At 45.1% G+C, this 17,277-nt stretch overlaps 1 protein-coding gene across 1 annotated transcript in view; it reads left to right on the top strand.

Annotated features, from left to right (window-relative positions):
- The window catches only part of ARL3 (ARF like GTPase 3), a 37,315-nt gene that overhangs the window by 7,162 nt on the left and 12,876 nt on the right, over positions 1 to 17,277 (top strand). The window contains exons 2-5 of the mRNA XM_074545151.1: positions 2,912 to 3,055; positions 4,147 to 4,263; positions 8,346 to 8,396; positions 10,369 to 10,554. Of these exons, the coding sequence (XP_074401252.1) occupies positions 2,912 to 3,055; positions 4,147 to 4,263; positions 8,346 to 8,396; positions 10,369 to 10,554 (498 nt within the window). The remainder of the gene's footprint in view (positions 1 to 2,911; positions 3,056 to 4,146; positions 4,264 to 8,345; positions 8,397 to 10,368; positions 10,555 to 17,277) is intronic.

Raw genomic sequence — 17,277 nt, 5'->3', positions numbered from 1 at the left:
CTCATAGGCTGTCATACTAGCCCAGAAATAGCATCCATCTACAATGGGAGAAGCTCTATTAACATTTACAACTGTTCCTCTTCCCGACCCTTGAGAATTGCTCCGTGGTAGATAAGCAATACTTTGTAATACATTTCCTTGCGCTCGGTATTTTGGAGTTGAATTCTGAAATATAAAGGCACCTAATCCTGATCTGCTCTGGGATACACTGCTCTGCTCTTAGCAAGTGGAGCTGTGAATAGGATTAGCATTTCAACAGCTTCTTTTTTTAACTGTGAGCTATAAACTAAAATAATAGGGCCTGATTCAGAGCTCTCCAAAGTCGGCAGTGGTGCTTTGGCTGATGTACATTGGCTTTGGGTCAGGCCCATAAGAATGGGAAATTCAGTGTTTCCCTAGAAAGGAAGGAGAATGTGTGAATTTTAGAGTTCCTGCTCCTGTGGAGTCTGTCCACACTGAGCTGAAATCCACAGATTTACAAGCCAACAAACACAACTGTAAATTTGACAGCAGGTGAAAAGAAAATGTGTTGCTAGTCATGCAGTTAAAACTTGTGCTTTTTAATGATGTCAAGGGCACTTAGGACATGCATATAAACAAGTAACCACTAGAGGTATTTTTGCTGCTGTTCCTTTTTTCTTTCCTCAGACGTGTGGGAGTGCAGACCATCATCAGGGCAGAACATGGGTTGAGCACTATGGCCAGGGAGATGAGCTGTGGGGCTGGCAGGGCTTGCAGTGACTGGCTGCACTGAACACAGCCCTTGAAATTCATTAGCCATGGGCCCATGGGTGAGAGCCAGCTGTGAGCATCTGGCCCTCAGGGCCCTGCACGTGGTGTTACAGGCCTGTACACTTCAACTAAAAGCTGTTTGGGGATTTACTGTGCCTGTGCCTGTGCCGGTACCTGTACTGAGCAGGCATAGCACCCTCTACCAAGCAGAGCCCATTTCTAATTCTCAGCTCTTGAGCAGGGCCTGGATTCCCAGTTTTTTACCTGCCTATCATCTACAAAATAGGTGATACCTTGAGCCTGCTTATTGGGCTATTGCAGATTTGCTATTGCTTGCACAAGCTTTGAATTTCCGAACCTCAGCTTTCCACAGTGCTTTTTAAAAGCACAGCAACAGTAGCAATCCTGCAGTTTTTTACACATACCTTTCGAACCCAGTTTTACTAAGTTCCTTCTCTCCTTCCTGTTTCTTACACATCACACACGTTTTTTGAGCTGGAGCTGGTAATTTAACAGAAACCCATTAAATTACTCTGAAATCGAAAATGCTTGCAGGGGTGGATCAGATGTCACATGCATTTGAATCTCTGAGCGTTACTAAAAGCTTTAGCATCACGACCTGTGGTGCCGAGTCCTTCCCAAAGCACTCCCACCTGGGAGCAGGGAGGTGAGCAGTCAGAAGCAGCATTTGCAGAGTGGCTGAGGTTGGGAGTGGACAGAAGGACGCTGCTGGAGACAGGGGATGTGTTGCAGTGGTGACAGTTGTACTGCGACGTGCAGCTCTTTATCCTGAGGACAAGTTTCTGATTGCCACGATCTGGAGGGGATTGGGAGCAACCTTCAAGGCTCAAATAGTCCTTGGCTCTCAGCAGGAATGTTTAGAGGGTTTAGTTCCTCATAGCAACAAAGCACTTCAAGACATTTAACTGATTACACCCTTGCAGGTCGACAAGAAGCATTTTCTCCATTTTGCTATTGGGAGAACAAAAAGGCTTGAGATGTGGGCTCCATGGGCTCAGGTTTCTGCTGATATTTGAACTTTCTTCCTGGCTCTTGGTTTTAGTGGGCTTCGACAAGGGAATTGTCTGGGAGAGATGGAACAGGAATGCTGAGGGCTCCAGAAGGGGCTGTAGGTGTTGCCTGGATTTTCTCAGGCAAATTAGTAGCAAGAGCACCTGTGTCCACAGGCAGGGTCTCAGTGTGGTGTGTGCTTCTTGGGCTCTGAGGAGGAGTCCCTGACATGCAGGGGCTGCAGAGTAGTGTGGCAGCATGCCAAAGACACTGAGGCATTCCTGGTGTCACAGCCTGCTCCTGTGCCTTTGGCTGCAACTGTCCCTCTCCTATGGGGTGGGCTGGGCAGTGAGAGGCAGGTGGTAGCAGGGTGATTTGCATCTCTTGGTTATGTACCAGGATCCAGAGTATTTTTCCAGCCATTTTAGAGAGGTGCTGGTCTCTGACTGGTGGCACTGACAAAAACTTGGGTGTGCTGCTATAAGGTGCATGCTTGTAAATGAGCTGACCTGCATATTCTGTTTCCTAATCCTGAGTGATACTGTCAGCTCAGAGAGCTGAGCCTGGGTAATGACTGGAATCCACTGTGCTTTTCTTAGTGAGGATGTGTGGTAATCTGAGGTAGTTGTTAGGTGCTACATCCTGAGAATCACAACTGCACATGCCCCATGGGTTCAGCATGTTTTAGACAGATAAACGGGGTTTGAGATGACCAGGGTAGTTACTGTAAGAACCAATGGTCAGGTACCTTGTAAGCTGTAGTTACCTAGGAGGCAGATCAAATTAATGGGGTTTTCCCTCTGATTAAAGTAATGAAGAGCTTGCAAGGATGTGGTCTGCAAGCTTCTGCACAGGGTATGCATAGGCACTGTCTCCCTGGCACAGGGAATGCCAAACAGCTGTGTGACAAGAGCATTGCAGCCAGCAGGGCACCCCACTGCGTGACGTTTGTGCTGTCTGAGACCTTGTTGGTACTCTGAGATGGAAGAAAATAGGGGCAAAGGGAGGAGTAGGAAATGAAATGGGAGTAAGGACTGCAGGAAGGTATTTAGGGTGTCTTGGGAGCCACCACCAGACAGAATCCATTTCAAGGGAGGAGGGTATAACATTGTGGGGGACGAGAGTTGGGGTGGGGAAATAACAGCTATGGTCTCTCTTGTGCATTTAGGGTTTACTGTCAATCTTGCGCAAACTGAAAAGCACCCCAGACCAGGAGGTGAGAATCCTCCTCTTGGGACTGGATAATGCAGGCAAGACCACACTCCTGAAACAGCTGGCATCAGAGGATATCAGCCACATCACCCCAACACAGGTGAGGAAGGCCTTTCCTTCTTGAGGCAGTTACTGTGGTCCCACCTGCCACGTTACACAAAGTGCTCATGATTCTAAAAGGGGAAGCAACTGGACCCTGGTGCACCATTAAGTTTGTGTCTTTTCTGCCTAAGAGGAGGTTTCCTGAAGGAGCCAGAGAGCTTCAGGCCGCATTGGTCAGGTAGTGCAAAAGTAGATGAGTGCTGTGGAGTTCTGCAAAAGGCTTTTGCATGGATGAGACCTTGTTCCTTGCCAAACAGGGGACATGTAGAGTGGATGCTGCAGCACTGGACGAACCCTTGTCTGTTTACATCTTTCACCCAACCAGCTCCAAGGGTTCTGCATATACCAGTGCTCCTCTCTAATGTCTCTTATGCCCTTTGGTTGAGCTTTGGGATTGGAGGAGAGGGATGGCTCCCTTCAGAAGCACTGCAGCATTGCTCCAGAGGAGGTTGCTAGAGAGCTATGGGATATGCTTCCCCCCACCCTGTAGCTGCCTCCCAAAGCTCCCAGCCCTGGCACCCTAATTCCAAGCCTTGGTCCCCTGGGTGGTGTGGCAGTGTGTTGCCAGCCCACACCACATCCTGTTTTTCTACTTGAATGCACTTTCAGTTGGTGCTCTAATTGATGAAATGGACCCTTCAGACGTGCAGCTGTTGCTCTTTTAAGCCCAGCATTAGCTGTGTCGTGTCGAATTGAGCTGAGACCTCTGGCTTCATATTAGTTGTGACTGTCTACTCAGCTTTCACAAGCTCAATCTTGCTTCTCACAGTGCCCTTGTTTTCTCCTTATCTGCAGCTCTCCCACCTCTTCCTGCACCCACCCTGCTGAGCTCTCTTAGGGCACTAACTGCATCATATGTCTCCATAGGCATGACAGCATCAACCCTTGACCCAAGAGCACTGACAAACTGATGGTTTAGCAGCTGCTTTTGCTGGTGCCTGTCCCACAGCTGATCCATCTTTGTGGCTCCCCAGCCCATCTCAATGCACATTGCAGGCATGGGATATATAAGGTGTTGATGTCTGGCTACAAATATGCTCCAGCCATTGAGGTTTATGCTCTGTGTGGCTTTGTTTCTGCTCTTTCCAGGGCTTCAACATCAAAAGTGTACAGTCTCAAGGCTTCAAACTGAACGTATGGGACATAGGCGGACAGAGGAAGATCAGACCATACTGGAGGAACTATTTTGAAAACACTGATATCCTTGTGAGTATTGGCTGCAGCTGAATGCTGTGTTCATGCAATGGCTTTCCAAGGTCTCAGCCAGAAATTCAGAAACAAGTAATGTAATGTCCCAGCCCTCAGTAACACCATTGCCATTGTAACAGGAGTTATTCTGAGCTAAATGGCAAGATTGGTTGAGTGCAGTAAGAAAAATACAGTTATGTTTGCAGAAATCATTCAGTTGCATGTTTTTACTTTCACAGGATGGTGCTGTTTATAGCCAGTTCCTTTCCTCTCATCTCAGTCTCTTTCAAATGAAAGAACATTAATAGCATATACTTTACCCATCTATAGCTCCTTTCACTGGAGACTCTGAAGCCCTGTCGTGGGCATTAGTGACTTAAACATTATGTGTAGAGGTAGGTCAGTATGGTGCCTTGTTTTATAGGTAGGGAAACTGAGGCATAAGAATTAAATGCTTTGTCTGGCATCAGATAGGAAAGCTTCTGAGTGAGAGACACAGAGAGACCCCTTGTCTTTTCTTTTTCTTCTTTAATTGTAAGGCTGTCTTTTAATGGTTTTGGCAACTTAGCTGTAATTACCTTACAATTAGCTACAGATGACCACAATTACATTTACTGTGCAGGACCTTTGTTTTTCCATGCCAGAGCACATTGCCCTGGGACCCTCCAGGTGCTGTCTTGGCTAGTTTCAAAGATCACCTCTAGCATGCAGTCACATATGCCAGGATGAAGGCAGACTGGGGGCTGCAGGCTTCTTTCTGCCCCAAGCACTATTGCCTGTGGGAACAGGGAAAGACCAAGGTCTGCATACTCCCATGGGAAGGTAGGAAGCTCTCTCAGAAGGACACCATTCCTCCCTCCTGTCACACATATACTCAGTAATGTGTCAGAAGCTTCAGTGCACTTGCATGGAAGGATTAGTGCAACTTGGAATAGGACTCTGTTCACCAAGGCTTGTGTCCAGTTGCTGAAAGGCCTGGCTGTGCCTGCAGGCTTAGAAAACATTGTCCAAATGAAGCTATTACTTAAATGTGACTAGTAAACCCTTGATACTTTCTTTTGCCAATCTTCGTTTTTGAGCCTTAATTTGGAATCTAAAGTTCAGGAACAGCCACCACTGCAAAAACCCAGCTGATTACTTTTGCAAAGAGGAGCTGTGAGATTTTTCATGGGGTATGATCTGGGTTTGAGAAATGAGCGGGATGCACACTGTGCTCCTCTGTGGCTGTTGAGGACAGAGATGGTGTGGCTGTGAGGTGACTGTGCCCACTGAGCTCAGGCTCTAGTGCTGTGGGTGGTGGGGAGGCAATAAGTGTGCAGATCAAGGTCAGCCCTGCAAAGCAGCAGCATTGGGATCTCTGCCTGCTGGGGCAGGTGCTCAGGATGCAGAGGCTGTGCAGCCACAAAACAGTATCTGGAAGACTCTGCTGGCAAAGACAATAAACTACACTGGTCTGTTGCCTTCCCCCCTTCCTAGTGTGTGCTGCATGGGAGGTGCAGAAATAAAAGTGAATTTGAAGACTGAAGGAGATGAAAGCAGTTGTTTTCCCTGCCCCTCTCTCACCCCAGTTAAAGCAATGTACAGAAAAAAAATCTCTTCATATGACTAAGAAAATGGGTGGATAGAAGCAGAATCAGTTTGGGGGAAGCAGCAGTGTGAATTCAGAGAAATAGCTGGTGCACCAATGGACTTGAGTTCCCCTAGCTGCACTTCATGCTGACTCCCAGTCCCAAACTGGGAGATGTTGGCATGTTGGGGCAGTGCTTTGCTATTCAATACACACCAAAACTGGGATCACGTGTATGCTGATGGCTTCCTCTGTCTTCTGCCAGTCCTTACCCCTGTTTTAACCAGTAATTTTACCCTCTGACAAACCTGGTGCAGATTGTGCATTTATAAATTGGGCCAATTTATCCTCGTGCTATTTCTTCATCTAGTCCCACCACTTGCAATTTCTGCCCAACCCATTTATTCCAGGCTGTGTTTTGGCTTGTTTCTCAAAGGAGGTACCCAGCTTTACAGGAATTTCTTTCTCAAATCTCCATTCTCCAGCATGGTGTTCCAATTGGTAAACTATGTTACCAAGCCCCACAGGCAAAAACAGCTCTTGTGTGGCCTTGGCCATAAAAGGAGGTTGGACATGAGATACACTACAGTTCCCAGGACCCCCTGCTTCCCGCTTCCCCTAAACTGCATTGCATAAAACAGAAAGGACCCTCTAAAGAGTATTAAAAAGCAGGAAGTAATTACAAATTCAAATCCATGCAGGTGCCTTTGAATGAGAGCTTGGTCTTGCATCACACACCTGTGATATTTGGAAGCTTAACGCAGGCAAATAAGGTGTGGATATCTGGCTGATTGCATATTCAGACAGGCACCTGCAGCTATTTGGCACAGTGCTTGCTGGTTTGGAAGTAGGCACTCGGCACATACTTTGCTTTCTCTGTGCTGTGCTTTTGTGGCTTTTGCCCCAAGCACTGTTGTATCTAGTTCTCATCTTGCAAAACAGCTCCCTAGTGAGGAATGAGTAGTGCAGGGGAAAGCCTGGCTGGATGGGACCCAGAGCCATTCCTTCCCAGTTAGAGAAGCACTGCAGTATGGAAGGTGCTGCCTTTCAGCTCACAAGCAGCACTCTACCATTGCATTCATGTGTTGTGGACTTCCCCAGAGATGGCCAGAGACAGATGACAATCCAGTCTCACCCCAGAACACAACTGCCAGCCCTGCAGCTTCTGCCTTTCTTTTGCTCTGTGTTTCCTACCCTACATGGGATGCACAGGGGTGGATGCCTGGTAGGGGTGGGGAGGCCGTGTGTATCTGATGCAGTTTAGTGCACGTGCTGGGGATCACACTGCAGGGAGAGGCCCGTGTGCCGTGCCCACGGGCTGGTCCCCATCACGTGGCAGCGGGTGCGTGCTCTGCTGACGCATCCCCACACAGCTGCGTCCAGCCCTGCCGCGGCCCCCAGCTCCTGTCAGTGCACATCAGCCCCCAGTGATCTGCACAGCGGCTGGGAGGTTGCTGGGTTACCTCCTCAGGCCTCGCATACAGATTTTCCTGCTGCGTGTTTGGTCCCATTTCAAACAACTCAAATGCTGCTCATTAAGAGAGTGCCTATAGTTTAATAGATATTGCTGCTAGAGATCTTCCCTCCTCCTACTATTTGATCGAAATCATCCTAGAAGCATGGAGTCTTATGCTGAGACTGCCTGCAAGGCTGCCATTTATCTTGATGGCAGGGTGCTGTGCTCATCTATTCCCTGAAAACCAGGCTGACACTTGCTCCCTGTAAGCCACCAAAGTGCATGCAGATGACATGCTAGCTGCTTCAATCACTACTGATGGGGAATGGCAGCAACTGGAAGCAAAATGCTCAGTGTTTGTCACCAGTCCCATCCCTGTCTGCTATCCCAGCATCCTTCTTCAAAAACCTTCATGTATCAAGCAAGAAAAAAGGGATACCAGTCTATTCTTGCCTGCATGTTGTACTGAGGTTCCCCATTTTTTTAGATGGCAACTGAGGATGGAGTCTTGCAGGCTGAATCCAGCCTTCATACCCAACCACCCTCTCCAAGAGGCTACAGTAGGATTGCCTGATGGAGACAAACTCAATGTCCCCAACACATTCATGTGTCCCCTGAGTGCCTTTGTGTGCCTTGGTGGCTTATTGAGGAGGTGATGCTAGAGAGCAGCACGGCACAGTCACACCAGGCCAGTGTTTGTATACTTTGCTGGGGTGAAAGGCCATGTCTGGCTCCCCAGGTTTTACCCTCCTATGGTCAGCTTCAGCTTGTAACAATAAGTTTGAAACAATACCAGCAATCTCCTGTTTTCTTCAGATAATATATGCTGTGGTGATTGTGACAGCATCCCAGTACTTCTGCCAGCTCCTTTCTGATTCTACCCACATGGTTGTCCACTCCTCTGGCATTAAAAGAGGTGGTTCCTCTCCTTTCAGAACATCATGAAGTTTTGTCAACATTTGCTGCAAATAATAGCAAGGATCTTTGTGCCCAAAAGTGTAAATTCACTTAAGCACATGCTGCTGTGGAAGAGTGTCTTCTGGGAAGAGTAACTTTTCCTGTAATTTCTTTTTTCAGATCTATGTCATTGACAGTGCAGATAGGAAGAGGTTTGAAGAAACAGGTCAGGTAAGTTACTTAAGCCCAGCTTCCTTTGAAGTAACTCAGTGCTTCTGAGTGCCCCTTGCTCACAAAAGTTAGGAAGAAGATTTTGTTGTTTATGAAGGAAATTTGCATTTCAAGAGACTTGCCTTTCAACATCAATACAGATTATTTTGGTAGATGTGAAACAAGGAAAATAGGTAGCCTAATTCTGTTTAAATAGAACAGTGTTCATTAAAGTTATACAATAATAGCAAATGGAGCCTAATACTGAAAGCACAAACTTCTCTAAGTCCTTTAAACCTTGCCAAACCAAGACCCTGAGGAATCCTATTTTCTTATTTACGAAGCTGAAATGGAAATCATATTGACTTGATTGTCTTTTGGATGTAATTGTAAAAAAGCTAAGAACTATCTAACTAATACTGGCCAGAAAATAAGATTTCCGTTTTACAAAGTTCTGATGTTTTGTAACATTTTTTGTTTTAGGTTGGAACAAAAATAGGACTTAAACTTTATTGTGTAAAGTTCTGAAAGTGACAGTGTCCCAAAATAGCTAGCAATAGATTTACCCCACAGAAATGGGAGATGTAGATTAAAGCCTTCTGTTCTGCCTGATTTGAAGGAGATACTTGATCTTTTGCCTCTCAAGTCTCATGGACATACCCCAACAGCAGAACTGTTGGTTGTTCTAGGAGTGGGGGAATCTTTCCCCTGCTGGAGCTATTTCATTTTAGATCGGTAATTAAATATTCATTGGGCAAAAGAGATAGAAAGGAAGCAGCAGCTTAGATCACTTGCCCGAGTCAGGCGGAGCCAGCCTAAACCCCTCCTCATATTTCCGCAAACACTTTTGGTTTCAATAAATCAGCCATGTCAGATGAAAGACCTATTTTGTTGAAAATTTCCCAGCCAGTTCTGTTTATAACTCCATCCTCTCATCCTGGCCTCCAAGCCAAACATTGCTTTTGGGGGGGATGGAGTTGTATTTCCACTGCAGTTTAGCATCTCCCTGACTGCACTTGTTTAATCCCGAAGTTTCTATTCAGTGGATAAAAGATGTTAGAATGTTATCTGAGAGCATGAGACCTTTCCAGCTAAATAAGGAGGCCACAAAAATCTCCTATACTCATCTGTCTGCAATGCCAGCAGTCCCTACAGGTTCATGTTCTGCTGAGTTTGTCATATGTTCCCATAGGGAAGCGACTTGAGACTGAGTGCTGTTTTCACATGAGACCATTGCACAACCTAGACATGAAGTATTTCTGCCACCATTGATCCACTGCAGATTCAGATTTGAGCTAGTAAAAAAATCTTTTTGAGTCAACCAGTTTTGAGTGAACAAACCCATTTTTTAAGATGCCATCCAATGTGTGCTGTGCATATGGAGCCAAAATTCAACTATTAAGGCTCATCTAGCTTGTCTTCGGCTAATCAATGCCTTCAAAATTATCAGCACTTTCCTGTGGGAGGGAGATTTTCATTTTGGGGAGGAGGTGGGGGTTGGGAAGTCCTCTTCTATTTAAATTGTAGTGATTAAAACTTCGAACAACCCCTTGAAACTCACGGTGAGCAAAGATACCAGGGCCAGTGTGAGTGGTTGCTCAGGTACAAATCAGGTCAGTCAGGCAATAACTTAAGACAGATTCCTCATACTGCCAATGTACTTGTTGTTTTTTGCTGTTTCATCAGTTTTGGTCTCCTGGGATCAGAGACTGGTAAAACATGGAGTTGTAGCCTTTAAGGCAACTGCTAATTTCAGACCAAAATTAAGATTTTTCTAACCTGCAATTGGAAGAAATAGCTTTTGAACCTTGGGCAGAGATGATTGTATACATTTTTGCTGTCTTATAATAAGATCTAGGTTTCACTGGAGCACACTCTTCTAGCATTTGCCCTAAATATATTTCTAATTAGAGACAAGCATTGGTGGTTGAAGATTTTCTTCCCTTCCCTCTCACCATCTTCCCCCCACCCCACTCCCTTGTAAATGATACAGGAGCTGGCTGAGCTTTTGGATGAAGAGAAGCTTAGTGGAGTCCCCGTGCTCATATTTGCCAACAAGCAGGATTTGCTGACGGCTGCCCCTGCTTCGGAGATTGCCGAGGGACTGAACCTGCACACAATCCGGGACAGAGTCTGGCAGATCCAGTCTTGTTCAGCTCTTTCAGGAGAGGGAGTACAGGTGAGGCTCTGCAGAAGGCTTGCTGTGCCAGCAGGCCATCTGTAAGAGATTGCTGATCTGCAGGGTGGGGTCAGCACAGCCAAAGCCTTGCAGTGCAAAACGCGGGGGGTGCGTGTCTTGGGTCCTGCGCAAAGGGAAGGGAGAGCTGGGGCCCTGGGGCTCTCTCCACCCCTGGTAAAGGGGAGAGCAATTGCCTCCCCACCCAGGAGCCCTTAGCTGGCCCAGATGAAGACATTGATTTCTTTTAAAGAGACTGCTGTCAGGTTAATCATTCTCACAAAACAAATTGTCTTTTACTATTAACCCTTTGACTGGTGCGAGTGTGCACTCTAGAAATCTGATTTACCTTTGCTACTGATGTCATTTGGCATTTTACTAAACCCAGCCACCAGGGAGAAAAACTGATCAATTTTTCTCATCCAGAGAAATGCTAGAGTTGCACATGGAGCAACAACCACTTCTAATGTCAGCATGTGGGGCAGCAAAAACACACCGAGGGGCCTGCACTGTGTCCCTGTGCTGAACTGTAATAGTTGTGTCTTGGGCTCCTGTGCTGTAGTCAGTTCCTGCGGTATAGTAGTTCTTTGTAATGTAAATGGGACCTAGGTTTGTTTATTTCACTCTTAGGTTTTCCTGAATTAATGAGGTATTTGCAGAGCTCGAAATCTGAGTACTCCCTTCACTGATATTTAAAGAAACAGAATGGTGAAGACATTTGTCTTCACTGCAGTTTCAGTAAAACCTTATTTGCAGATGCTACAGAGCAGTTCGGAATAGTGAGATCTCAAGCTGAGTATGAAGAGTCACAGAAGCAGCCCTCCATGCTGAGTGGGCAGTAAAATGGCAGATGAAATTCAGTGTTGACAAGGGCAAAATAATGCACATGAGAAACAACAATCCTAATTATACGACGATGGACTCAAAATTAGCTGCCATTACTCAGAAGCAGAGCCTTGGGAACAGAGCTCATCAAAGGCCAGAGAGGAAAATTCAAACACTGGACAATTACAAGAAAGCAAAGAAGAAACATCTTTTCTAGCAGGTTAAAGTCATTGTGAGTCCATACCTTGGATATGACCTCAAATTCTGTCTCTGCCACATTTAAAAAGGTTTTAGTAGTAATAGTAGAATCATAAAGTCCAACAAAAAATTAGGTAGAAGGGTCTTCAGAAGATCTTCAGACCAACTTCACGTTTAAAGAGGGATAGCTGTGAGTCTAGAGGAGGTTGCTGAGAGTCTTGTCCAGTCAAGTCATAAGTATATCTAAGCATGTAAATTCCATATCTTCTCTAGGTAACCTCTTCTAGGCTCTTAACTACCCTAATCAGAAAAAAACTACACTCCACATATCTGCTTAGAATTAGGAGAGATTTGAGGATCCTCTGTCAGGAATGATCAGCAGCACAGAGTGGCATCTGTATACAGGGATAATAAATAAATTAGGACTAGCAGTTTGTAAGAGAGAGGATAGAGAGTGGGAACATCTTCAGGATTTATAAAATAAGGTATAAAAATGTCAGATAGACTGTATGCTATTTTTACACTGCTAGAGGAAGAGAGTTCCTGATGAAATAATCAGAAAATGATTTAAAAGAAATAAAAATAAGTGCTTCTTTGCAAGTGGCATAATTAAATTCTGGATCTCATTGGCACAGGATGTTGGGGAGACCAAAGGTATAAGAAAAAAAACAGTATCAGAAAAATACTTAAATGAATTTCTAAAGAAGGGATGTGCAGGCAATGGCTGACCAGTAAGATCTGGAGGCAGCTTTTAACTGAGGAACAGCTTGGGCCATGAACTGGGAGCAAAAAACAGAGTAAGGCAGATCCTGTTCCTACATGGTCTTTCCACTGGCATCCAGAAAGAGGATGCTGGCCTGGGCCTGTACTTAGCTAAGCTACAAATTCAGCTATGTTGTAGCGAATGTTGTAAAGGGCTTCAGCTCTAATCTCTGCTCTGAAATTTCCAGTCTGAAGAAATATGACCAGGAAAACAAGGCTGCAGTTGACAGGGTTTCAGGCAAACATAGGTTGCCTTCCTACCCCTTCAGGCCCTTCTCTAGGTTATGGAAGTCCAAGGGAACTCTCCAGCTGCAAAGGGGCAGTAAAGAGACAGATGAAATTCAGAGATGTGTGTTGGATGTGGTAAAAGTAAATGATACAAAGTGTCACTTTCTGTTCTTGAGCTTTGAAATGTGCTTCCTTCTCAGGCAGATTTGTGGGGTCTATGGAGTGGGCTGCACACTTTTCCACTGACAGCACCTTCTTACTGTGCCTCCTCCCTGAAGCACAGCACATCCTTAATCATCCAGTAGTGCAAATACTCAGTCCAATACCCTCTGCCAGGGAAATGAAATCTGCTTCTGCATTCACTTTCAGAAAGTAGAAGACCAGAACTAAATAAAAGTATTTGCAGGCCTATGTATTTTTGTTCATCATGCTTATCTAGACAAATTAGTTTAGATGCAGGCTAGATAGCATCCCACTTAGTTGTAGTCAGTCTCATTGCCCTAAATACTTCAGCTTATTCCATAAATGATTATTGCAGAAAAGTCAGGAAAGTCACAAGCTCTCTATAGCTTACAGAAGAAGAACCCCTACTTTTCTCTTCAGTCATAACTTCAGCTCTGTCAAATCAGGCAGCACGAATGTCAAGCACCCCCTTTCCTTGCAAATGGAACAAAGTGTTTGGGGAGATGGCTTTTAAAATAAACCCAGATCAGCCTAGGAAAAAATGGTGTCTTCAGTCCTGGGATGTGAAGGAGAGGTCAAACTTTAGGAGAATCAAAAAACTTGTTTAAAGAATGAGATTAGGAAAGACGTTTTTGAGGATTGTGGTACACCAGGGCCACAGGTACCAGAGGCTCAGAACAGGAGCTCTCCATATGTGGTTAAATCTCAGGTCACCGCTTTAAGGACTTTGTTGAGAAATGACAATGAGTGGCAGCAAAATAAATGGAGTTGGAGAAGCATCAGGTGTTCAGAATGAAAGTCAAGGAATGGGCACACCAACCATTGCAGGTGATGGAATGGATTAGCTGGAGTTTGATTAGCTGGAGTAGAATTAGAGACATTACTGACAGATCTTTTAAGGAAGAATGGTGGCAAATCTTGTACTAAGCACATGCAGAAACAGAGTTCATATGGGAAGATATTTGTGATAGCTTGAAGGAAGAGCAATGAGCAAAGATAAATAATGCTGATACATGAAGGAGAAATAGTTTGAAGGTCATTTAATTAGTTTAGCAGCTAGCACCATCGTGTATAGAACTGGGTAGTTAAGACTGGGGATTTCAAGGTTAATGAGATTAGATTATGGTTAATAGAATGATATAAATTTAGAGAATTTAACTATTATTTGAAATGGGTTATTTAATAAAACTGTTAATTAAGGGGGAAATCCATATAGTCATCTTCTCTTTTAAAATTAACCATTAGGGACTCTGGAAAAGGGGCCTAGCAGTGTCCTGAGCAGGCTCAGAAGAGAGGTGACTGGGTTAACTGGAAACTCCATGTAGTGTCTCTGGATGCCAGCTGGCAGCCCCTGTTATGCCAGCTGAAGAGTTCATTACCTCCCGACTGGAACTGTGGGCAGCACTTGTCTTGTTAATCAGACTTCATGGTGCCATTGAGGCTTTTCCAAGCATAATGTCTTCTTGGGTCTGTTCTTATCCTCAGCCCCAGATAAAAAGCAGGAAAGCCTTTTCTCCTTGCCACATCTGGGCTCTTCTTCTGGAATGGGGTACTGACCAGCCTACACTGAGACCTCAGCAAGTGAGGGAGGTGATTACTGATGACAGCAGAGGAACATAAGGGAACTATTGCCTCACAGTGACTCTGGTGCCATGTAGGATCTCTTGGAGTATTTGTGACCAGGTCTCAAATTGTAGCCCTTGGTGTGCAAAAGCTGTGTACATTCCACCCTGGCCAGCCAGGGTTGGTGTGAAAGCAAACAGAAGCCTTCTGCTTTGCTGCCTCCTCTCTTGCTGAGGTGTTATTTAGGGGCCAGGGTGTGATATTAAATATGACTCAAGGCTTGGGACTGATGTGTGCTCTGTAGCTTGTTTCTTTGAAGCAAGATTCTCCAGTCAAGGCAGCAGGAGTTCAGCCTGCCCTGAGGAACTGTCCTCCAGAATGATGATGCAGCGTATTGTGTCCAGAGTCTCCCAAGCATAATGACCCTCTGGAGACCATTAAAAGAGCCAATGAATCTGAGAGTAGCCACTAAACTTTTCCAATTTATGCCAGAGCCCATCTGGCCCAAAGGATTGTGGGGAAGGCTGAGCCTCTGTATCTTCCCTGGCTGTTTCAACCTAGTTGAGAATGAAGCCCAAGACCTAAGTTATGTCTGTGCTGCGATTCAACACTTTCATAAGGGCAAGATTTAGAGCAGGACCATCCCTGGCGATACCACATACCAGTGAGGTATCTGCAGAGCTTAGGTTTAGTCTTAGCCAGGAAAGGCTGGATGGGGATCTCCCACATCTTAACAAGGTTCTGGAGCTATTTGTAAATATGATTTAAAACCAGTTTTGATGACTGCAGCTCTCTTGGAGCAGACAGAGCCTGTGCATGTTGAGGAAAAGCAACCATGTTTCCAGATAACAAGGCAGTGTCTTCTGATTTTTAAGTTGGGTAAGGAGGGAGTCTACAGGGATACAAGGTCTCAGAGGACAAGAAAATAAGCTTTCACCCAGGCAAAACCCAATGGATAATGTACTGGCAGGAGCCAGCCTGTATGATCACCAGAGGTGCAAGGAAATGACAGATAATGAAGGCACAGTCCTGGCTGTGCAGAGGGAGAAGAAAGTGACAGTTAAAATAACGCATACCAAAAATGCTAGAGATTGAAAATTTTGCACTTGCCTGACCCAATTTGTTATGGCAGACAGAGGATTACATGAAAGGATTAAGCTTTTCTGTCCTTAAGGTCACATTAGGGGTCACAAGTTTGTGGCCTTGCCTGATCCCAGGCTTGCAGGGGAGCAGAAATCGCGAGGCTTTTTATGGGGTGGAAAGGACTTGTTCGCTGTGTTTGAAGTCAGATTACTTCACTCCCATAGCCACAAAGCTGATAATGCAGAGAATAAGCAAGCAGTGGGCTAATCTTAAGCAGGACTTTTTATTTCTCCCAAGGAAGGCTCTACCAGTACTTTCCCAAAGGGCCTTGGAGTACAGCTCCCTTGGCACAATAGCAGATGGGACTGCAGCAAGGCGGGGTTGTGTGAGCAGCATTTCTCTGCAAGGAGCGTTATCCTCTTCCCTGGGGTTCTCTCTCTTTGCTTTGGTAAAGTTTACTAGCTGCTTGTTAAGGAGCTAAGAGAGGCAAAGCTGAAAGATCTGAAATCTTTCCCTGGCTAAGTTTTCCCAGGGTTGATTTGAGGCTGGAATACTAATATTGTATCCGCCTCAGTCCTCAGAGTACCTGCCAATGTTTCTGTGTCTCAACAAAGCAGCACAAGGACATCTATCAAGATCTAAATGTTACTGTAGGGATTATACTTTCTTCACAGAACCATCTTTTAAACATGCAGATATAGGGACAGAGTGTGCAGGGACAAAGGATGACAACAGTTGACTCCTTGAGGACTTGACTCTTTCAAGCACTGTTTCCTCCTTCCCATGTGCCTTTCCCATAGCAGCTCTTTGTGTTTGTAGCAGCTTCCCTGGATTTCTTTATCTTACCAATGCTCTGTCCTGCTTCACACCATAGGTAGAAAAACTGCAAATGTACCTTTTAGGTTTTTTTGCTTTCCATTGCATTTGGTATTCTCCAAAGCATCTGGGGACACTGCAGAACAACACTCCCCTTAAAAAAAAAAATTACACCAGAAGCTGCAGACGTAGCTGAGGAACACATCTCACATACACCTTTCTGATACAGCTGAACATGTTAATTTTCCCTTTATCACTGTCAGGCAGGGGGATATTTACAATTAAATGTGATTTTTTCCTGTCAATTAACTCATTCCAGAAGAGAGTTTTTAAAATCTATTTCTGCTTTAAAAGTTTGGTGACCTACTTACGTATTTCAAGCGTGTTTGGAGTTCACCTTTCCTCTTGCATTTTGCTATGTCATTCTCTTGCCCTCGTTAAATGCTTCATGCAGCCAGGCTCCCAGCCATGGTAAATCCCATCATAAACTCTGCTTTATGACCCTCGCTGTGCTGGTGCTGCAATGGTCTGCCTTTCTCCTTGCCCAGCTCCCCAGTGGCAGCAGGCAGTGTTTTAATCACAGTGAATTCAGGTTGTGGTCAGATTAGGTAGAAGATAGGATGCGTGTTTGTTGTTTTGCAGTGATGTATTGTTTCTGGGATTACTGTGCTGAATAGCAGAGGGTGTCAGCTGATATTTATTACTTTAAGCTGTCTCAGCTGTTCTGGTTCAGCAAATAAACCTACATTCAAAATGAATGAGGAGCTCTGCTTGCCTTGTATGCCATGATGTGTGCAAATGTGATTATTGCTTCCAAGGCAGGGGAAGCTGAAATCATTGTGAGAGCATTTTTAGTTATTTATTTATTTTTACTCTTTGCAGGCAATCATGCAGATTTCTAAAGCACACAATCAAGTCAAAGGCTTGACACCTCTCCTTCCAGCCCCATTGTTAAGCCCTGGCATTCCTCATGCTGGGAATCACTCGCTCCCTCTCTCTCTAAAGTGATAAGCTTTAAACCATGCTATTGATTGCTTAAGGCATTACATGTTTTACACCTAGGTTATC

Source organism: Zonotrichia albicollis, chromosome 7, assembly GCF_047830755.1.
Source record: "Zonotrichia albicollis isolate bZonAlb1 chromosome 7, bZonAlb1.hap1, whole genome shotgun sequence".
Lineage (NCBI taxonomy): Eukaryota > Metazoa > Chordata > Aves > Passeriformes > Passerellidae > Zonotrichia > Zonotrichia albicollis.
The sequence above is the reverse complement of the archived record's forward strand: the minus strand, read 5'-3'. Positions and strand labels throughout refer to the sequence as shown.